The sequence below is a fragment of the Python bivittatus genome, unplaced genomic scaffold (assembly GCF_059951505.1).
Source record: "Python bivittatus isolate LINGU-HERP-01145 unplaced genomic scaffold, Pbiv_v1 ctg000800_np1212, whole genome shotgun sequence".
Classification (NCBI taxonomy): Eukaryota; Metazoa; Chordata; class Lepidosauria; order Squamata; family Pythonidae; genus Python; species Python bivittatus.
Genome location: NW_028277105.1, coordinates 1,346,446 through 1,365,998, shown reverse-complemented (window position 1 = coordinate 1,365,998; position 19,553 = coordinate 1,346,446). Strand labels below are relative to the sequence as shown.

The 19,553-nt window shown below is 44.5% G+C and overlaps 2 protein-coding genes across 2 annotated transcripts in view; one reads left to right on the top strand and one right to left on the bottom strand.

Moving 5' to 3' along the window:
* Positions 1–8,051, top strand: part of NOTCH4 (notch receptor 4) — a 54,726-nt gene extending 46,675 nt beyond the window's left edge. Inside the window, exons 23-26 of the mRNA XM_088128641.1 lie at positions 1,112–1,353; positions 3,045–3,192; positions 5,067–5,164; positions 6,182–8,051. Coding sequence (XP_087984767.1) covers positions 1,112–1,353; positions 3,045–3,192; positions 5,067–5,164; positions 6,182–6,529 — 836 coding nt within the window. The 3' untranslated portion in view covers positions 6,530–8,051. The remainder of the gene's footprint in view (positions 1–1,111; positions 1,354–3,044; positions 3,193–5,066; positions 5,165–6,181) is intronic.
* A 783-nt stretch (positions 8,052–8,834) lies between these two features.
* Positions 8,835–19,376, bottom strand: LOC103060873 (vesicle-trafficking protein SEC22b-B-like). The gene is made up of 5 exons (XM_007430299.4): positions 18,986–19,376; positions 16,409–16,518; positions 14,065–14,225; positions 11,860–12,006; positions 8,835–9,504 (listed from the first exon to the last, which is right to left on the bottom strand). Exons 1-5 carry the CDS (start codon positions 19,058–19,060, stop codon positions 9,347–9,349), a joined length of 651 nt encoding a protein of 216 aa, XP_007430361.1. The 5' UTR covers positions 19,061–19,376; the 3' UTR covers positions 8,835–9,346.
* Between the last annotated feature and the right edge of the window lie 177 nt (positions 19,377–19,553).

The following is a 19,553-nucleotide window of genomic DNA, read 5'->3' as shown; positions in this document are numbered from 1 at the left end:
AACTTTATAGCTGAAATTTCTTGCCATCCCTTTCTCCTATAACTACAGGGACCATATTTCCTTGGAAAAAATAAAGGACAAGCCTGAAAAAGGGGCAAATCTGAAAGAAGTTCATAAGGATAAAAAAAATTAATTGTTTATGTTTATAACGTTGCTTTACAAAGGAAAATTTAAGAGCAGAACCAAGAAAAACTTGACAAAAATGCACATTCTAATACAAATATCTAAAATCAAACAGTATAGGTCAATGTATTTTAAAAAGACAATTCCCTTTCCATATTTTTCCCATGAATGTGAAAACGTGTGTAATCAGTGGTACCATTTGTACGGTAAAAATTAAATGACCAAAATAAAAGACAAAAGTGAGTTTTTGAAAAATCAATCCATCTAAAGGACAGCCTTCTGAAATAAAGGACCATCTTTTATTATAAAGGATATATGGTCTCTGTACCTATATCAGATGTTCATCCAGGTATTCATCTAATGCAGTGGTGGGTACAGTATTTATCTAATCCAGCTGTCCAGATGCTATTCAATCATGTTGCTATTCAATCATGTTGTTACCAATAGTAAGAGATGCCAGGAGTTGCAGTTTATCACCAGTTTCCAGTCACTGATTGCATTAAAGGGAATCTCTTCAAAGAAAATTTTTTAACAAGAATATGGAAATGGTTTGCCATACCCTTGTTCGAGGATACTGTTTCAATTTCTAGTCTAGCCCACAGCCCTGGAATCTCCTGGTGGTGTCTCATCCATGCACTGATAAGATGTAGAGGAATGGAGAGACAGTCTTGATGAAGGGCTGCAGAAACAGTTAAGAACAAATAAGAGCCAACTCAGTCTTGGGAAAGGGAAAATGTGAGGAAGAAAATAAAAATATAAGAGGGGGCAGAGGGAAAGTCTTTCAGGTTTCTGATTATACCCTACAACAATAAAGTCAGATTCCTGGTCTTCTTCGAGAAACAACCTTGCTATCTTTTCAGGATCATCCAAGGTTGGCTAGAGATTGCAAACCAAGCTAAAGTAGCCCATCTGATCTTCATGTGTGATGGTAGACAAACCTCTGCCTTTCTGCTCCTTTTTTTCACCTGTGGTCTTTTTATGCCTCCAGTTTGTGGCCTGACCCCACCGATGCCCTTGGCTTGTTCTTCTGGGTTGGAGATGGAGAGCTCCTGGACAGACAGGCAGACGGAGAACTCTGGGGAGACACCTCTTCACCTAGCTGCTCGATACTCCCGTGCAGATGCTGCCCGCAGACTCCTGACAGCTGGAGCTGATGTTAATGCCCGGGACCAGTGGGGACGGACCCCCTTGCATAGTGCAATAGCAGCTGATGCTCTGGGGGTATTCCAGGTCAGAAAAAGAGGGGAAAAAGGCACATTGTCTAACACAGAGGCTGCTGGAGGGACATCCAGAGTAAAGTTTTCTAGTGAAGGCTGGGAGAGAGGAAAAAGGATAACTTAGACCTGTTTTTCTCAACCTTGGCAACTTTAAGATATGTGGACTTCAATTCCACAGGTCTTAAAATTGCCAAGGTTGAGAAACATTGCCTTAATATTGGCATGATGCGTTGGTGTAAAACAGTGCTTCCCAAACCTAGGTAAATTACCCCAAATTGGGTAAAAGTGGGGTTTTTTTGGGTTAATGACACACAAACCCATTACCCAATCACAACAAAGCCATTTAAATTGACTTAAAGATTGCCAGGTGTACTAAAATATATTTGAAAAATCTCCCAAAGTATTCCTATTAAGATGAAAATCGATGAAATGACCAATGGTAATTTGTTGAAATGACATAAAGATCATTCAGTGATATTGTTTTTATAATGTAAATAGTCCTCGAATTATGACCATTCATTCAGCAACTGTTTGAAGTTACAACAGTGCTGAAGGAAGGGACTTGTGACTGGTCCTTGAAGTTGCAGCACCCTTGTGGTCATGTGAACAAAATTCAGGTGCTTAACAGCTAGCTCGCATTTACAACCCATAATTTGGGTAATAAAGGAAAACGTTTGGGAAGCACTGGTGTAAAGGAATGCGTTGCTAGTCTTTGGGGTAGGAAAGGATTGAACAAGCCCTTAAGGAGAGATCTGCAGAAAAGATTACACTGTCCTGAAAAGAGGAGAACATAACAAAGAAGTCAAAATAATCCCACCTAATTTTGTTTAGGTTAATATGGGACAGAGAGAAACTTGGTCAGGCTTTCCAGATTCTGTTGTTAATATCCTACAACAATAAAGTAGCTCTCCTGGAAACCTTGTGGTGTCTGTTATTTGATCTGGCCAACCCCAGAGGGCTGATATCAATCTTGAAAGCTTCTCTAAGTTTCTCTCTGTCCCATCTTATACTAAATAAAACCAGTGGGGTTATTTTGAGTTTCTTCCTCACACTTCCTCTTTCTCAGGAAAGTGTGATGTTTTTTTACACGTTCCCCCTTCCTGTGTCCCCGAGGCCAATGCTTCACAAGTTGGTCATTTACTCATGGATGTGTTTTTTGCCCAAGTTCTGCTTCTGGTGGAGCACAGAAGAGCTGATGATGGTGCCCTTGGGCATTCAATCCATCTCCTAAGAATCTTGAAAGAACTTTCTTGAAAAACACAATTTCCAGACTTTAGGATGGCCATATACTAAGGAGGGGGTGGGGGCCAAACAAGTCAAGTTGAGAGCTGTGACTGCTCAGTTGAAGCCCCACCCCTTTTTCATGCATTGCAGATGCCCCAATACCAGGCCATATCATTGGCCTAGTAAATTGGTATTTGTTTTATGAGGATAAGGCCATTCTCTAGCCATCTAAACATAGGAAAAAGCTACATTATTTGCACTTCCTCCAAGATCATCCTGCAGACTGGGCAGTGGGGCAGGCAGTGAGAAAACTTGCTTGTGGCAGGTTTATTTTGATTTCCCAAACAGAAGAAATGCCAAACTGAACAATTTGCTGAAAATGCCACTGAGGCAAGGTGGTTTATCAGTAAAGCTTCATCTCTCACTATTCCATTTTGTCTTTGCTCTGACATCTACTGATGGTGAAATTGCCTCCATCAGATCCTTCTCCGGCACAGACAGACAGACCTGGATGCTTTGGCGGACGATGGCACCACCCCACTCATTCTTGCCACGCGGCTTGGGGTCGAAAATATGGTGGAAGAGCTGGTGGCCAATCACGCAAACATCCAAGCCGTAGATAAGAGAGGTGAGCTTGATGGGTGGCTCGGGGTGCTGGCTTAGTTGTAAGCTTATGTAGTGTTAATGACAACTGTTCCAGGGAACTGATATGGACAAGACCAAAGGACTGCAGTTCTGAGATAGGTTCATTCCTGACCAAGAAAGGGAAGGAAGCTTGGATGAAGCCACCCTAGAGAAAGGATGGGGCTATTGATGTTCTGATCCACAGAAACCAGCTATTCCCAAGCTGCACAGGGGACAGATACTGTCTTCATGCCACTGTCAGATGCAAGATGTCAGACTAGATAGAACCCCAAGAGTTGGAAGAGGCTCGGAAGTCCATGTAGTCTTGCCTAGGTAGGAAACCTAAGCAAGGTCATTGGCAAAAGATGGATGGTTAATCTCTGCTTGAATGTCTCTACCTACTCCAGTGCATAATTAGGGTTTAGTTATTAAATAGCTTTTACTGTCAAGACCAACTTCTCCAATTATGGGACACTCCAGATGTGTGGAATTCCACTCCCAGAATTCCCCAGAAAACACAGCACTTGCTGAGAATTCTGGGAATTGAAGTCTGCATACCTGGAGGACATCCAGGCTGGAGAAGATAGAAACTGATAAGTAAATATCCCCTTGTATGTTTTACCTCCATAAGGGGATGTGGACTGGGAGTCAGATTCTCTTGGTAGTAGCCTCCATATTATGCGATATACCAGGAGGTGTGATTAACACCTACCATCCTTGCATTCAGGAAGGCCCTAAAACAGTCTTACTACCATGGGCTTTTTGGCCCTACAGTGATTAGAGGAGCTTATGTGTTGTGTTATCAGATTATTATTATTGTTATGGTTGGTCAGCCAGATGTTTAGAATGGATTTGGCATTTTTATCCACCTATTGAGTCCTTCCCAAAGACCTGGGAATGGTGTCAAGAGGTTTTGTCACAGGATATAAGGTGTTCCAAGTAAAGCTGCCTTTTGCAATTGACTGGTGGTGATTTTGTCAATGCCGATGGTCTTCAAGTGGGGCTCCAGATGTTTTGGGATTGCACCCAAGGCGCCTATAACTATTGGTACCATCTTTGCTTTCTTTTGCCACAGTCGTTCTACTTCTGTTTGCAGGTTTTTATATTTTGTGATTTTCTCCAGTTCTTTCTCTTCCATTCTGCTGCCTCCAGGTATTGCAGTGTCCACTATACAGACTTTTTTGTCTTTCTTATCAACACTTGTTAAGTCTGGGGTGTTGTGTGGCAGGTGCTTGTCTGTTTGAATTCTGAAGTCCCAGAAGCTTCTTCATTTTCTATTACTAGTACTAGTCAGCCAGATGGGTTGGTCTATCAATGTGGTGAATAAATATATAATGTAAAGCCATTAAATCTCATTCTGTCTTCTGGGGCAGAAAACAAACCCTGTCCCTTGTCTATGTAACACCCTCCTCAATTATTTTGAAGGTTCCTGTCTTTAAACATGGGACTGGCCCAGTAGAGTTTTAGGAGAACAGAGCAGGAGAGTCTCTGTTCAGTTCTCCCAATTCTTAGCCTGCAATTGTGGTTGGCTAGCATTATGGTGTTTGAAGCCAGACCCATCTGCAGGGTATCAAGTTGGAGGTCTAGCCAACAGACATGCTGGCTAGGAACTGTGGCCTTTGAAGGCCAACCTCTCTGAGGACACCAGGCTGAGAAAGGTCAATCTAAGGGCTACCATTCCCCCACCATCCACTTATTACCTAAGAATACACTTTAGAATCCAGAGCAGGACTCCAGTGTTCCTCAGAATTCCCTAAAGTCATGGAAGGAAAAAGTTCAGAGACGGTTTGCCCACTACTACTGAATCAAGTCCACTTTCCCATCCACCATCCTAGACTCACATTCTTTGCTTCATCCCTGGATTTGGTTGTCCCACAGGGAAGAGCGCTCTCCACTGGGCTGCAGCAGTCAACAACATTCCAGCCACCCTCGTTCTGCTCAGAAATGGAGCTGACAAGGACATTCTGGACAACCAGGTAATGTGCGTTTGCTCCTTCTGGTGGATCCATCTCTAGAAGGCTACCAACTGGTGAAGATTCCAAATGAACTCCTCAAATGCTCATGGGGGTAGAAGCTGTTTTCTCAATCTGGAGGAAGTTTTTAAAACATTAGAGTACGAAGGAAGCTGCCTTGCCCCAGAGTGTACTTCTTAACTTTTTTCACACCTACACCATCCTAGCTGGGAATGATGGAAGTTGTAGCCCCACATATCTGGATTGCCACAAAGTGGAGATGACAGGCTTAGCACTAGTAGCAAGTGAACAGGGTTTGAGGCAGAGTTGGATCTGTTCCCTTCTCCAGTACTCAGGGATGGGGAGGTGGTTGGTTGTGGAATTTCCAGCCACAGGCCATGTTGTCTGGGGCTTTGGGAAGGTGTAGTTCAGCAGTAGCTGAAGGACTACAAGTTCCCTGCCCTTGGGCTAACTGGGATGGCGTGCTCTGCTTGACGGTACAGTCCTTTCCTGCAGACGAACAAATTCAAAGTTTGGCTGTTTAGAACTTTTAGCACAAATGTCGTGCAATAAAATTGCTTAAGCCCAAGTGCATCATAGAATGGAGGTGAGACTACAGGAATTCATTTGTCCCCAGCCTGATAGCTGCCAGTGGCACTCAAATTCAACACGCACAATCCTTACCTAGCCTGGCACCATGCCAACGTGAACACGATGGCAGTGAAAACCATAATGGAGTGAGCGGCCTTTATGCTGGGCAAAACGGGGCAGTTTGATGAAACCTGAGCACGGGGACAGGTGCATCTCTACGAACCAGTTGCTGGAGACAAATAACAGGGGTGGGGTTTATCTCTAGATCGTTGAGGTTAGGCTTGGCAGACAACAAGGCATCTGACAGTAATATTTCCCACAGAGGCGACTTCAGATTTTTTTTCCAAGTCTCTACCAGTCGGAGAACAAGGCCAGTGGACCATCTGAGAACAGAACTGGTCCCAGATCATGCAGGCCTGTCTTACCTGTCCCATTTCACTCTGTCTGCAGGCACAGACCCCGCTGTTCCTGGCTGCCCGGGAGGGAAGCTACCAAGTGGTGTGTCTTCTTCTGCAACATGGCGCCAAGCGGAACCTCCGAGATCATATGGGTCGTCTCCCCAAAGATGTGGCACTGGAGCGCTTGCACCACGACATCCTCTCCCTCTTGGACAGACCCTGCCCCTCTCATGGGACTGGTCAGCTTTCACCACACAGGCCCCGCCCACAGCCTTCATTCAAATTGCACAGATGGCCACGCCCACCCAACCATTCCCAGCTAACTCCTGTTCCAGAGAACGAGGGATCTTTCAAGGAGGCTATCCCGTCAGAAGAGGCCATGGGGCAGGCAGTGGAGTGACTCCTCGCCCTCTATGTGAGGACACTGTGGGTCAGCGATGACTGCCTTGGCCAAAGAAGTAGCTTTCCCCAGTGAAGTGTGCAGGGTGGAATACCCAGGGGCAATGTGGAGAGATGAAGATGTTCCAGCAGTGACATCAAGTACTCCAGATGTTTCTGCTGTGACATGTGGGGATGTGATACAACTTGACTTGGATCCTAAGGTCATCTTATAACATCTGAAGCATATAGAGGGCAGTTCATCACACTTTGCTAGACAATCTTCCCCAGAACATCTTCCAGATGTGTTGGACTTCAACTGTCAGAATATGGCTGGTGATCCTGGCAGCAAGGTCCCAGCCCATCTGGCAAGCAGCAGAATGGGAAAGGTCAGTATATAGCCACTGAGTTGGAAGTCTCTTCAAACTCAGAGGGACTTAAGATACAGGCTAAGTCTTCAGAGTTGGCCTCTTTTCCAGAGGTGCAGTGAAGGATTGCATAACCTTCCAATTTAGGCTGCTGAGAATTCTGGAAGTTGAAGTCGAACATATATGGAGGTTCTCCAGCTAGAAAAAGCAGATGTAGGATGGAAATGGATAATCACAAGCTAGAACGTTCAATCAAACCTTCCATCCCATTTTTCTGATTTGTAATTCCATCGTGTATTGATGCAACTCAGCTCACCTTCCACTGAGAATGTGTCAGGTAGAGTTGTCTAAAGATTGGAATATTGTTACCAATTATACTCATTGTGCAAAAGCCTAGAGTCACAAAGTAAAGCTAAAACTCCCTCAAACTGAATTTGGTTCCTGGTGATTACATTTTCCTCAGGTGGAAGCAGTTTGTGGAAAGGTGAAAGAAGGTATGTGACTGGGAGAAGTGAAGAAATATTCCCTTCTGTTGCCAGAATGTATTTAAGTCCTTATACAGTATACCTTTATACCTGTCTCCAGAATAAGGATACTTGGTGAAAATATCAGGAGTGTCCATGGGGTGGGTCAAAAAAGTCAAGATGGCAGTTGCGATCAAAGTCCAATCCCTTCTTCATATGCCACCATCTTGACTTTTTAGACACACGAACATGTCCCATGTTCAACTCCCAGTGAAAACCCCTGGGAGGTCTCAGTGCTATCGGTCCACAAACATGGAAAACACAGAATCTTTCCTCCCTGGGGGGAATTTTCTGACGAGAGCCAGAAGGTGGAAAAAGCATCACGAGAACAGCCCCCAAGTTGGTTGTTCTAGACATAAGACAATGCCTGTCCCATCCCTATTCTAGTCCTCAGATGAGACCTGGTTTTATCCTGTAATAAAAGCTACATCTGGAAACACCTTACAACTCATTCCCTGAAAAGAAGAACCCTCTGCATTTGGGACCTTCTCAAGAACGTGCTCTCCTAGTGTTCCCTCTAAGCCAGGGAAGTAGATGTGCAGATCATGATGTCTTTTGAGCAGCTGGACAACCCTTGGCTGGAGGCGGAGGGGGTAGTTATTAAAAGTGCATACCATAATTTACAAGTCATACTGCACCTCTATCCTCAGTCACCATGCATGGCCAATGGACCATCTGCGCTGCAGGCTTCCAGAGTCCTTAGGGTCAACTAATTCAATTAGCCCTGGTCTCTTAAAACTTCTTGCAGCTTTAAATTTCTTAATATCATCGTGATTGTACTATATGTTTTGACATCTTGGTGGGCTCAAAGTTAAAATGTTTAAGTCACACACTACTGATCTGTAGCAGCTTACACTCCTCCCCTCCTCCTCCACAGCTTTCCCCTTTGCTTCAATTCCTCTTTCACCCTGCTTGGTTCCTCCTTCAGCCTGGAAGATCTGTGGGCTTCAGCTTAGCTCCTGGGTGAGAAATATTTCTCTCCCCTCACCTTTCTCCTTGTGTTGGTTACTCCTTTGCAAAAACACACTTAGTTAGTGCATAACAAAAGCAACTGAGATGTCATATGTCAGTGTGGAGGGATTGGGGGGATTGTGGGAGGGAACATTTACATCCACCGGTGGGATCAGAAGGCTCAGCTTGTTGATAGCAGCATATACACTCGTAGACTTGGGGTATGTTAAAAAACAAAAAACCTTACAGATTTATTGTGGCAGGGGTCAATGCCACAATAAACCCCACTAGCTGTTGAAAACGCTGCAGGCCTTTGTTGAAAGAGAAGTGAGAGGCAGTGACTCTCTCCTCATTTACAAAAGGCGGGTCAAACTAAGAAGAATATAAAAAGTAAAGGGGAAAAAAAGTAAAAGGTGCAGAGAAAGAAAAAAGAATAAAAAGAAAAAAATAAGAAAAAAATGTATAAAGCAATGAGTCCCCTCTCCCTCCAGATAAGTATAAACAACTTCTGTAACTTACAAGGTAACTTAACACCGTCTGTAATGTTTCAATAAAAAAGGTCTCTTCTTCCCACATCTCATCTCTTACCAACAAACAAATTGTAAAAACTCATCCTTGTCCTAATCAGCAATTTTATTATTCTTTCTTCTGTTTCTCTGCACCTTTCACTTTTTCTTCTTTACGTTTTATATTCTTCTTAGTTTGCATAAGTCTTTTATCTTTGCATTTGTAAACTTTAATAAAATTTATTATAAAAAAATTTACAAAAGGCAGGCCAACCAGCCTTTTCCCATTATAAATAGTCCTCTTTTCCCTTGGCATCTCGCAGCTGCCATTCTAGGTTGACCTTGAGGTGCCAAAAGGGTGATGCGAAAAATAACAACATTGTCCTGAGTGGCAAGTTTTGGGATGTTTCCATGTTTCTCCCCGAAGCAGAAACCTCCCTTCTTCCTTCACAAGTCACATCGGGCCTCGGGAATGGAGGGAGACACCTGGTCACACCAACCACCAGAAGCGTACGTAGAGCAGGAACATCACGAAAATGAGGCTGGTGGCCGCAGCCTTGGCATAAGCAGAGCGGCTATTGAGGACCTTGGCATCGTGGCGGTATTTCTTGGAGAGGGTTGACAAGTTGCTGGCTTTCGAGTCCAGAGCTGAAGGAGGAGAGAAGATCAAGAAAACACAGTTGCCTCTGTTTGTCCTCCTGTTCAACCTTGCCAGGAAAAGTTGCTGGTGGTTCCCCACTTTCGGGGGATGGAGGGGGGCCAAGGCTCAGAAGTGCTGCTGTTCAGGAGCAGCGCCAGCTCCCTGGAATGGCCTCCCCAGGGAAGTTAGATGGTTTTTTTTTAATAGTAATCTTATTAAAAATTGCAATGAAAAAGATAAAAACTAATACAAACTAAAAAGAAAAAAAATAGTCCAGGAAAGAAAAAAATAGAAAAATAGAAAAGAAAGAAAAAATAAGAATATAGTAAAGAAAAAAAGGAATATATAAAGAAATGACTTCCCACCTTCACAAGAAGTGTAAACAATTTTAGTAACTTATCACCTTCTCTTTAAAAAATGATGTCTTCTTCCCATATCCCATCTCTTATGTATAAACAAATCCTTAAAACCTTGTTGATTCATTCCTGATATCAGCAAAAGTCCATTAAGGGTTACCAGAAATAACAATGTATCTATTTTAACTTTGATCAAATAAACTAACTTTATGTATTGTCGAAGGCTTTCACGGCCGGCATACGATGGCTGGTGTGGGTCTTCCGGGCTGTGTGGCCGTGTTCTGGAAGTTTTGTTTCCTAACGTTTGGCCAGCACCTGTGACCGGCATCTTCAGAGGGCAGGAGCACAGACAGGAGCGGTTCTCTCTGTGCCCAGGGTGATGTGACCCTTCTGTGGGTATTTATAGAGATCACTGAGGGTGCCTGAAGGTGGGGGGGGGTTGGGGGGGTTAACAAGTGGCTGGTTGTTTTGGTGTCAGATATGTGTGTATCTTCCTGGGGATTAGGCAGGGTTTTTTCTACTGAGTTGTTAACGAGCGGCTGCTGGGGGTGATTAGCATGTTCATTGTGTGAATTGTTCACAGGTCCTGGTGGTTGAGCTGAGTTCGTTGACCTTTTGCAGGCTGTATTTTTCCCAATCCCAACCCCATCCCCCCAGCCCCACCCACCTTCAGGCACCCTCGGTGATCTCTATAAATACCCACAAAAAGGGTCGCATCATCCTGGGCACAGAGAGAACTGCTCCTGTCTGTGCTCCTGCCCTCTGAAGATGCTGGTCACAGGTGCTGGCCAAACGTTAGGAAACAAAACCTCCAGAACACGGCCACACGGCCCGGAAGACCCACACCAGCCATCATATTCCGGCCGTGAAAGCCTCCGACAATACAAATCTTTTGTTAGTCCCTTCAAATAATGTCCTAAAGCTTGATTTCTTTTCATTTTTTCCTTTGTCCCTTCTTGCAAAATTCTTCAACAGTCTCCCACTTTTGATGGCCTTCTGGAAGCAGTTAAAACCGAGCTTTTCCAGATGGTATTTGGGACATGATTCTTTTTGGGTGGCAAACAGATGCCTGCTGGACTCTGTGCCATGTTTACCATGTTTTATGCTGTTTCTAAGTTTAATTCTGCATCAGATTTGGATACAACATTGATTGTTAATTGTTGGGGAGTAGTGAACAGCCAAGTCCTTTGGGACTGGAACAGGATACAATGTACAACTACACAAAGAAACAATATATTATAAAAAAATCAAAACATGAGTACAAGTAGTCCTTGTTTACAAACTGTCTCGTTTAGTGACTGTTCAAAGTTATGATGGTGGGAAAAAACCAGCTTTGTGACCAATCCTCGCATTTATGACAGTCACAGCATCCCACAGTCATGTGGTCACCATTTATGTGCTTCACAACCGGCTCTCAACAAGCAGAGTTAATGGAGAATATGGAAGTAAAATCGCAAGTTGTGGTCACATGATTTTCCACCTAGCAACCATGGTGCTTAGTGGAGTTGCCAGTCCCAATTGTGGTCACTAAACAAGGACTACCTGTATGTGCCCCACCAACCCAAGAAACAGGATGAACCCAGGATAGCTGTAGAAATAGGATTCCTGCTCCTGAATTGGGAAAGAACCTGGAAAACTATAAAGGGACTTTGCAAGGCCTCTCAGCCACTCTCTGCTTACTGAAAAAGCCACAGTACAAGAAGCAGTTATGGTTGGAATCTCCAACATCGTGTTGGTGGACACTAACGTGCTCACAGACAATTCCTTTGACACCTGCCCCATCATTCCCTCTTGCCTTTATGTGTGTGTGTGTGTGTGTGTGTATGTGTGTGTGCAGTTTGTATCCCAATGCTCTTTGCCATCCAATCACTGTCTCCATTTCCACTCCTTCAAGATCAAGAGCCTTGTCTCTAAGAATCATCTCTCTCCTTGGAGCTATATCCTCAAGTTCCTTTCAGTCAGGTGATGGCTATGTCTGACCACATACACTGTGTCCCCCTCCTGTACCTGATAAGGCCTCCCCTCTCTGGAGAACTTCTTCAATGTTGGTCACCATGATTTTCTGAACATCCTGGAGCTCCAAATTGATGCTGCTTAGGTGACGCTTTGACCAAGTATCTAGGTAGGATTTCTTCAACTTCTGGATGTAAATGTCTGATAAGGAAAAATAAGGGGATTCACATCTTTGCATTACAGGTGTTTTGTTTCATCTAGACCAACCTTCTCCAACCTGGCACCCCCCAAATTTTTCCCAGTCCACCATGGCACTAAAAGATTCCTTACTCAGCTGTGGCCCAACCTTGCATTCCTCCCACCACAGAAGAGAGCAAGAAACATTTGGTTCCCATTTTATTTATTAGTTAAACTTTTACAGTCTTACGATGATAGAAATAGGAATACCTTCAGTATAACAATATAAAATAAATAGTAAAACTATTTAAACCATTCCACTATAAGAGGATATCTACAACCCAGGATTGAATTGTGGAGTTTTTGGTACAACTAGTTGGGCAACGAAATGTCTGCAAGCAAACAACCAAGCTCAGAGAGCCCCAAGAACTCCACTATTTAAACCATGATTGTTAGTTTAACATGAAATGGTATCCCAATAACAACCCTCCTAATGCTATGTTAATTAATTACTTAATTAAAGACCCTCTGGAAGAACTTCTTTTTGACTTTTGGAAAGGCAGCAAGATGAGGGCAATCTGGACCCCCAATAGGAAGATTTTCTACAAAACAAGGTCCGCAGCAGAGAAACATCTCCTTCTAGCCTTGGCCTCATTAATTTCTTGGTAATGACCAACTTATGAGAGATTGTGGGGTGGTTAGGAAAGGAAAGGGAGGGAGAACAGACATAAACAATCAAGAGATAGGAAGTGAGAATCTGATGGTAGCTTATCTCAAAAATGGCAACTCAGCCCAGGTGGCAAGAAAACCTGGGAAGAAGCATTCCATAACGTTCAGAGAAACATTCAAGGGAAATCAGGGTGGGAAATTTCCAGTGTTGCAGATTCCAAGATTCTATATTCCCCCCAGCTGAGCCTTAAAGAACTCCGACTGGAATTTGCATAGTTCTTCCTTCTTTGGCCTTATCCAACTGCCTGGGGCTTGGCATGACCTACAGTCATGGTGGATGCATGGATTTTAACTCCCAGAATCCCCCAAGAGGGCATCCAAGTTGGGAAGCCTGCCACTTTGAGTACCCTGGCAAGATCTCAACATACTGGACAGAATCTGGGTTGGATAAAGATTACGTTTAGTTCTCCTTCTGTCCCACTGAAATCAGTGGGCAAGCTAATTCTACAACATCAGTCCCATTGATTGCAATGGAAACACAGTGCAACCACCTTGGTCTGGCTCCAATCTTTTGGCATGCCAAAACAACCCACACTTAAACGTGGATGAGTTTATTTATGCATGTATTCATAGCCCTGATGTTCCTCCAGGAGGTCAAGGCGGTAAACTTCCCCCTCCCCCCACTTTATCTTCACGGCAATCCTAAGCGGTAGATAAAAGTGAGAAATCATGATTGGGATGAACTCAGTGAATTTACCTGCTAATCTACACCCCCTCTCCAGAAAACCAATTCAACCTGCAACCCACTCACTGTTGGGCAACCTTCATTCTGGCAGCTATCTAGACAGCTTGTGGTCTAACCAAGATCCTGTCAATCCAACTTTCATGACTCCACAAAGGCTTTCCCTGCTCTTCTTCCCTGCCAGCAACTGGAATCCAGAAACAAAGATGCAGGAGAGACTCCTCAAAAATGATTCTGGGTCTCAAGCACAACTTCATGAAGACTACCCTGGGGGGTGGGGTGGGGGTTAATTTTTTTTTAAGAGCAAGAGGCAGATGACAGTGGCAGATAAAATTTTGCACCCTGTGGAGGAAAATCATCCAATGCAATGAAATGGTGGGAGACCGAGGATAGCTCAGCTCTTCGAGACAGCCAGGTCAAGAACCAGACGTGGCAAGAATTCTAGGAATGCTGTTTATTGCAGTCAAATAGGACACCAGAACCTTGAAAGCTCATTCCAAACGTTCCCGGTTCTTGTCTACATACAACAAAGTCAAGATGGGGCCATGCTGAGCCTTCAGATGACCCTTAGGGAGGGGGACAGAGACCCTGGTGTCCAGGGGTGCCATGTTACAGACATCTGTATGATGAGATTCATGGCCAAGGGAGACCCTGTTCTCCATTACACCTACCAAACTCAATGAAGGCGTAAGGTCGGGACACCGATGAGACCTTCTTCCCGTAAAGCTCCCAGAATTCGGCTTGCAGCTCCTCCAGAAAGGAGAATGCCAACTTTTTTGAATATGTAGCTTCACAGAGTGTCAGGTAACAAACTCCCTGGCTGATCAGGTAACTGTAGGCAAAATGAAGCAGAAGGCAGCAAAGATTTGGTGAAACAGGAAGAAAAGGGCTTTGATCTGGGGAGAAGTAAGCCTGCATGTAAGTTTGGAAACAATAATCCACAAGAATTTTTATAAACTTCCCTGTGTACGTGCTGCATACATCTTTAAATTATTTGCGGGTGCAGCAGCATATGTCAGGGGTGTGTGTGTGTCACACCCCTCGTGACACAAGTCCCACCCCTTCTGGATGTGCATTGCTATGTCACACATCATTATGTCACACGCAAGTCCAAAATGGGTGAAGCTTGCCATGCAGTGGCACCAGGATACCCCTGGCGATGTCTGTATCTCCTGATTTATGTATCCCCTTACAAAATTGGCAGCAAATCTGTCAGCTGGTCATAAAAGCTGGTGTTCTCGTTCATCATAAATTACCAAGCAAAAGACTTGTTTGGCTCGGCTGGCTTAGCCATTTTTACTTCCTTTCAAACCTTCTAGGTATTTTCTTCTCCTGCCACAAAAGCTTAAAAGTGAGATTAAATTGTCATAAATCTGCACCTTCAAACGTTGGGAAACCAAAGAGGTCTTTCTATGGTACTGAAAGAAAGGCACAGTGGTGCAAGGCAACCCTCTCTGGGATGAAAGCACCAGAAACAGAGTGCCACCACTTGAAAAAGCCCCTCTGTATGAAAAAAATTAGCTTACTGTCATCCATCCATCCATCCATCCATCCATCCATCCATCCATCCATCCATTCATGGATGCATGCATGCATGCATGCATGCATGCCTGCGATTTATCTACTGCCTGAAACCTAACAGACTCTAGGTGGCTTACAGAATTTACAACATAGCCACAGTGCAAAACCAGCATTCAAAGTTAATTAAATAAAAATCCACAATCTATTTCCCAATTTCAATACTAAAATAATTGGCATTTGGTATGGTTACAATTAATCCCTAAAAGCTTCACCTCTTTCTGGAAGAATAAGAGCCATCCTTGCTTTGGGGGGGGGGGCAAGCTGAAAGAGGGGAAGGCCTGCCATCAGGTCCCCTCCCACCGTACCCTCAGTAGGTAGGGACCCTTAGCAGGCTCACCCTAGTTGTTTGGGGGGAAATAGTTAAATCTACCTTGGATAAAACCAAGGAAAGAGAGACTCTCTCATCTCCCTGGCCAAAAGCGGGAGATATCTGGCATTGCAATGTGGAACCGCTAAGATCCCTGGGTGCTGAAGTTTACAACTGCCTGCTGAATAAATTTGTATTTATTGTGACATTATTGTGATATTGTGTTTTTAACTCTTGTTAGCCCCCTGGAATCATGACATTAAGATGGGCAGTTGTAGACACTGAAATAAACAAACAAACTAAAAACATACAACATGCAGTTATACTGAGGGGAATTTAGCTCATTTCTTCTTTGCTCTGCAGAGTTCAGTGCAATGGGAAATATTGTGCTCACTGGACACTAATTTAAAAATTGTAGTTTTTTTTTCCTGAGAACAGCTGCTTGGATCATCATTCTATCTGCCCGTCCGTCCATCCGTCTGTCCGTCCGTCCATCCATCTTACATACTGCCACTTTCAACTGACTCTCAGGACTTTATAGTAAATCAATCAGGAATGATCCAAGAAAATAGCTTGGATTAATAAACTTAAGTGGGTGAGTCTGTTGTTTCTTTACAGTAGATAAAACAAGAAGGCTTCAGTTAAGATGCTTTCGAAACAGCCAGGTTATTAAATTGAGGTTTGAAGGTGGATTAATTTCCTGGCTTGTGTTAAACCGCAATTTCCCAGTTTAAACAATTATGAATCTATAGCTGGTAGAGGCTTCAAGGTTCAATTACAGTTCATACAAAGGAGCTGTGCAAAGTTGGCACATACATTTCTCAGCTTAATTAAGTAAGATCAGATTATCCAACCAAGTCTTTTAGGGTGAAAATATGATCACAGTCCCCTATGTGTTTCACCACTGCAATTTTTTAAGCTAGAAGGGCACCGGCTGACTATTTTTCAAAAGTTACCAAATATTGGTGTGAGTTTATAATCCGGTGATAATTGGAGGGAGAGCATCAAGTGTGTTCCCTCATTTTTCTTTCTATAATTCAAGACCTGGGGGCATTGCAAGAGATTTCAAGTGCAGGTAGAATAGGCGTATTCTCTTCTCCACATTGCTGTGAATCGGAAACACTTACTGAAAAGTCATCGTTCCAGCCTGCAGAGAGCACCGATTTGGCGAATGTTCGCCCAGTTTTCGGAAGAGCTGTTTGGCTTGACTGTGATATTCTTGGAAATTCCGATTTGACTATGGATAGGAATGAAAAAGAAGAACTTTGTGTAATCCAGAAAGCAGGAGAGAAATTTTAACCCCATACAGGTGTGAACAGCATCAGGTTGGAGAAATCTAGGGCAATCTCTAGATGGGTGGTGAGGTGGGTGGTATCTAAATTCGAAATATCAATCAATCAATCAATCAATCAATCGATCGATCTCACCTAACTTAAGTGATGGAGGGAAATTACCGATTCTCCTTTGCAGTATTTAGACCCCAATCAGAAAATTATGCTGTGGGGGAAAACTCAAGTGAGAAGACCCATAAGGCACTGAAGGGCAAGAACGGTGCATCTCCAAGGCGGTCCATATTATGCAGTAGGTAAGATCTTGGATTCTGGAGACCCAGATTCAGGTCCGGCCTCATCCATGGAAGTGCAGTAGGTGGCTTTGGGCCAGGAATTCGCTTTTGGCTACTCTACCCCGCAGGGTTGTTATGTGGAAATAAAACAAGGGGAGATTCCAACTCTCGGAGCCAAAAGCTGAAAGGGTTCTTCAGAGGAAGCATGGCATGCAACTGGGCTTCCCACAGCCGTGCAATCCCAGGAAAGTCCTGTTGAGCTAAGGAGGCAGTGAAAGGGTGCAACGAGATGCGTTGGGATGGGTTGAGCGCTCTGTAGCACCTTCTTGAGTTAAGCATACACCTTCCTGAGACCATACAGCTTCTTTAGAGAGTGACTGGCAAGCATGGCACATTGGTCACCCGTAAAAAAAAACAAAAAACAGGGCTTCCATTGCATGGTGACAACTGCCATCTTGACTTTTGGACTGTCCCTGTAGATGCTTTTGCCTCCACATACAAGCATCCTTCTGGAAGATGGGAAGAAGCAAACAGTTGTGTTTTTCAACCTTGGCCACTTTAAGATGTGTGGACTTCAACTCCCAGAATTCCCCAGCCAGCCCTCCCAGAATTCCCCAGCCAGCATGGCTGGCTGGGGAATTCTGGGAGTTGTAGTCCACACATCTTAAAGTGGCCAAGGTTGAAAAACACTGAAAAAGGGTTAAGAAAGAGAACAAGGAAGAGAGGATGGCCCCGCCTACTTCTACTCTGGGCCCACCCAGCTAGTTCTGATCTGGCCTCTAGTCCGCCTCCTGCCAGCACGTGGTAGCGCATTGACACATTCCCACCAAAGGAATCCAATGCTCAGCACAGCTAAGGATGTCACAACGGCCTTACTGGATCCGGCCGTCGGTCCATCCGTTCTGTTTTATCCAGCAGCCAGGATGTCTTCAAGAAACTCCAAATCTGGGAAAGTGAGACTCCCTTTTCCTTGCTGCTTCCCACAACTGGTAATTCTGACCTGAACTTATGACCCAGGAAGAGGCAAAGAGCTGTCAGTCCTAGAGGCATGGTTAGCATGATCCTTCCTCCACTCAACTACATCTCTTGGAAAATCAACGACCGCCATTGGCCACAACCGCTGGCAGCAAAATCCACGTTTGCCGAGGGAAGAAGGATGATGGGACGGGAGAAAGAGAGAAAATGCAGTATTTTCAGCCTTCTTCCCTCAGCAAGCCAGTTTGGCACCCCACAAGAAAGACCGAAGGGCCCCATTTGGAAGAGCAAGACCCTCCAGCCTTGCTTCGGTCCGAACCGAACTCTGAGCAGAGAAAACGTGCCAGGAATAGAATGCCCTTTGCTATTCTGTTCCTGCCACTCTGCCTAAGGAGGCCCACAGTAACCAAAGAATGCCAGCAAATAAACCAGTGGGGAGGGGGGAGATATAAAATAAAACCAAGCAAATTATTTTTCCGTGCTCGTAAAGCAAGCCTCGCTGCGTTTCTTGCTCACAATGGGCTGTTCAGGGTTTTAAAAAGCAAATAAAACCAAGGCCATCCATTTTCTCCAATAAAAGTTGTCAACAACGGCGTGTCTAAGGCGGTGCTCCCCAAACTTTTTCCTTCGTTACCCCCCAAAATGGTCATAACTCGAGGACTACTGTATCTATATTATAAACACCATCTCATTGAATGATCTTTAGGTCGTTTCAACAGATTACCCTTGGTAATTTCATCGATTTTCATCATAATAGGAATGCTCGGGGAGATTTTTAAATATATTTTAGTACATGTGGCAATCTTTAAGTCCATTTAAATGTCCCTGTTGTGATGGATAATGGGTTCGTGTGTCGTTACCTAAAGAAAAACCACTTTTACCCACTTTTGGGTAATTTACCTGGGTTTGGGAAGCACCACTTTACATCAACGGATCATGCCAATATTAGTCAAAGGCAATGTTTCTCAACCTTGGCTACTTTAAGATATGTGGACTTCAACTCCCAGAATTCTGGGAGTTGAAGCCCACATATCTTAAAGTTGCCAAGGTTGAGAAACACTGGTTTAAGGCATCGCAAGTGCACTTAAGAACCACCGAGGTGGCCAATCCAGAGGCTGGAGCCGTGGGGGGATACAGGGTGCCCCTGTTCTTGCTCCCCACTTACCTGTTCCGTTTCTTGCATGGAAGCAGCCAAAAGTAGCCCGTCTTGGACCCGGCTTATCATGGTGAGCAGAACCATGCTGGCGGGAGGAAGGGCGGCGAGCGAGAGAGGAGGGTCCTCGGCGGAGGGGGGGCAGAGCGTCCCGCCCCCAGCTCCTCTTCCTCACCCCCGTTTCTCTGTCAAGCTTGCAGCCGGACCGGAGTTTCTCGCTGACGTGGCCGATGCAGCTGGGGGAGAAAGGGGCGGAGCGAGACAGCCAAGAAGTTTGCTTTGGCCAAGCTGGCGAGGGCGGGGGCGGATCGGCGAGTTTTCTTCCAGGTCCTCCCTCTCGGTGTCCTCTGTAGCCAGGGTGCATCGGCCGTCTGCCATAGCAGCGCCTTTTAGTCCTTGGAGTATGTTCTTATTACTGTAACGGTGGGCCACGTCATTTGTTGAAGTTGCATTATTTTAGCTCCGCTGAGAATTTTTGCTATGGTTTAAACAGGTTGATCTTGGGGCGATTGACTTCTACAATAATTTATAGGCCGCCTGCTCCTTAGAACTCAAGGCAGTTCACGGTACGATGGAACCT

What these genes read in the sequence shown, in the direction of transcription:
- LOC103060873 (XM_007430299.4), bottom strand. Translation starts at nt 19,060, where the DNA reads ATGGTTCTGCTCACCATGATAAGCCGGGTCCAAGACGGGCTACTTTTG. An exon ending in CCATGCAAGAAACGGAACAG is followed by an intron (nt 16,519 to 18,985) that starts GTAAGTGGGGAG and finishes TCCTATCCATAG; the next exon opens with TCAAATCGGAATTTCCAAGA. An exon ending in GAGAGGGGAGGCCTTATCAG is followed by an intron (nt 9,505 to 11,859) that starts GTACAGGAGGGG and finishes CTCCTCCTTCAG; the next exon opens with CTCTGGACTCGAAAGCCAGC.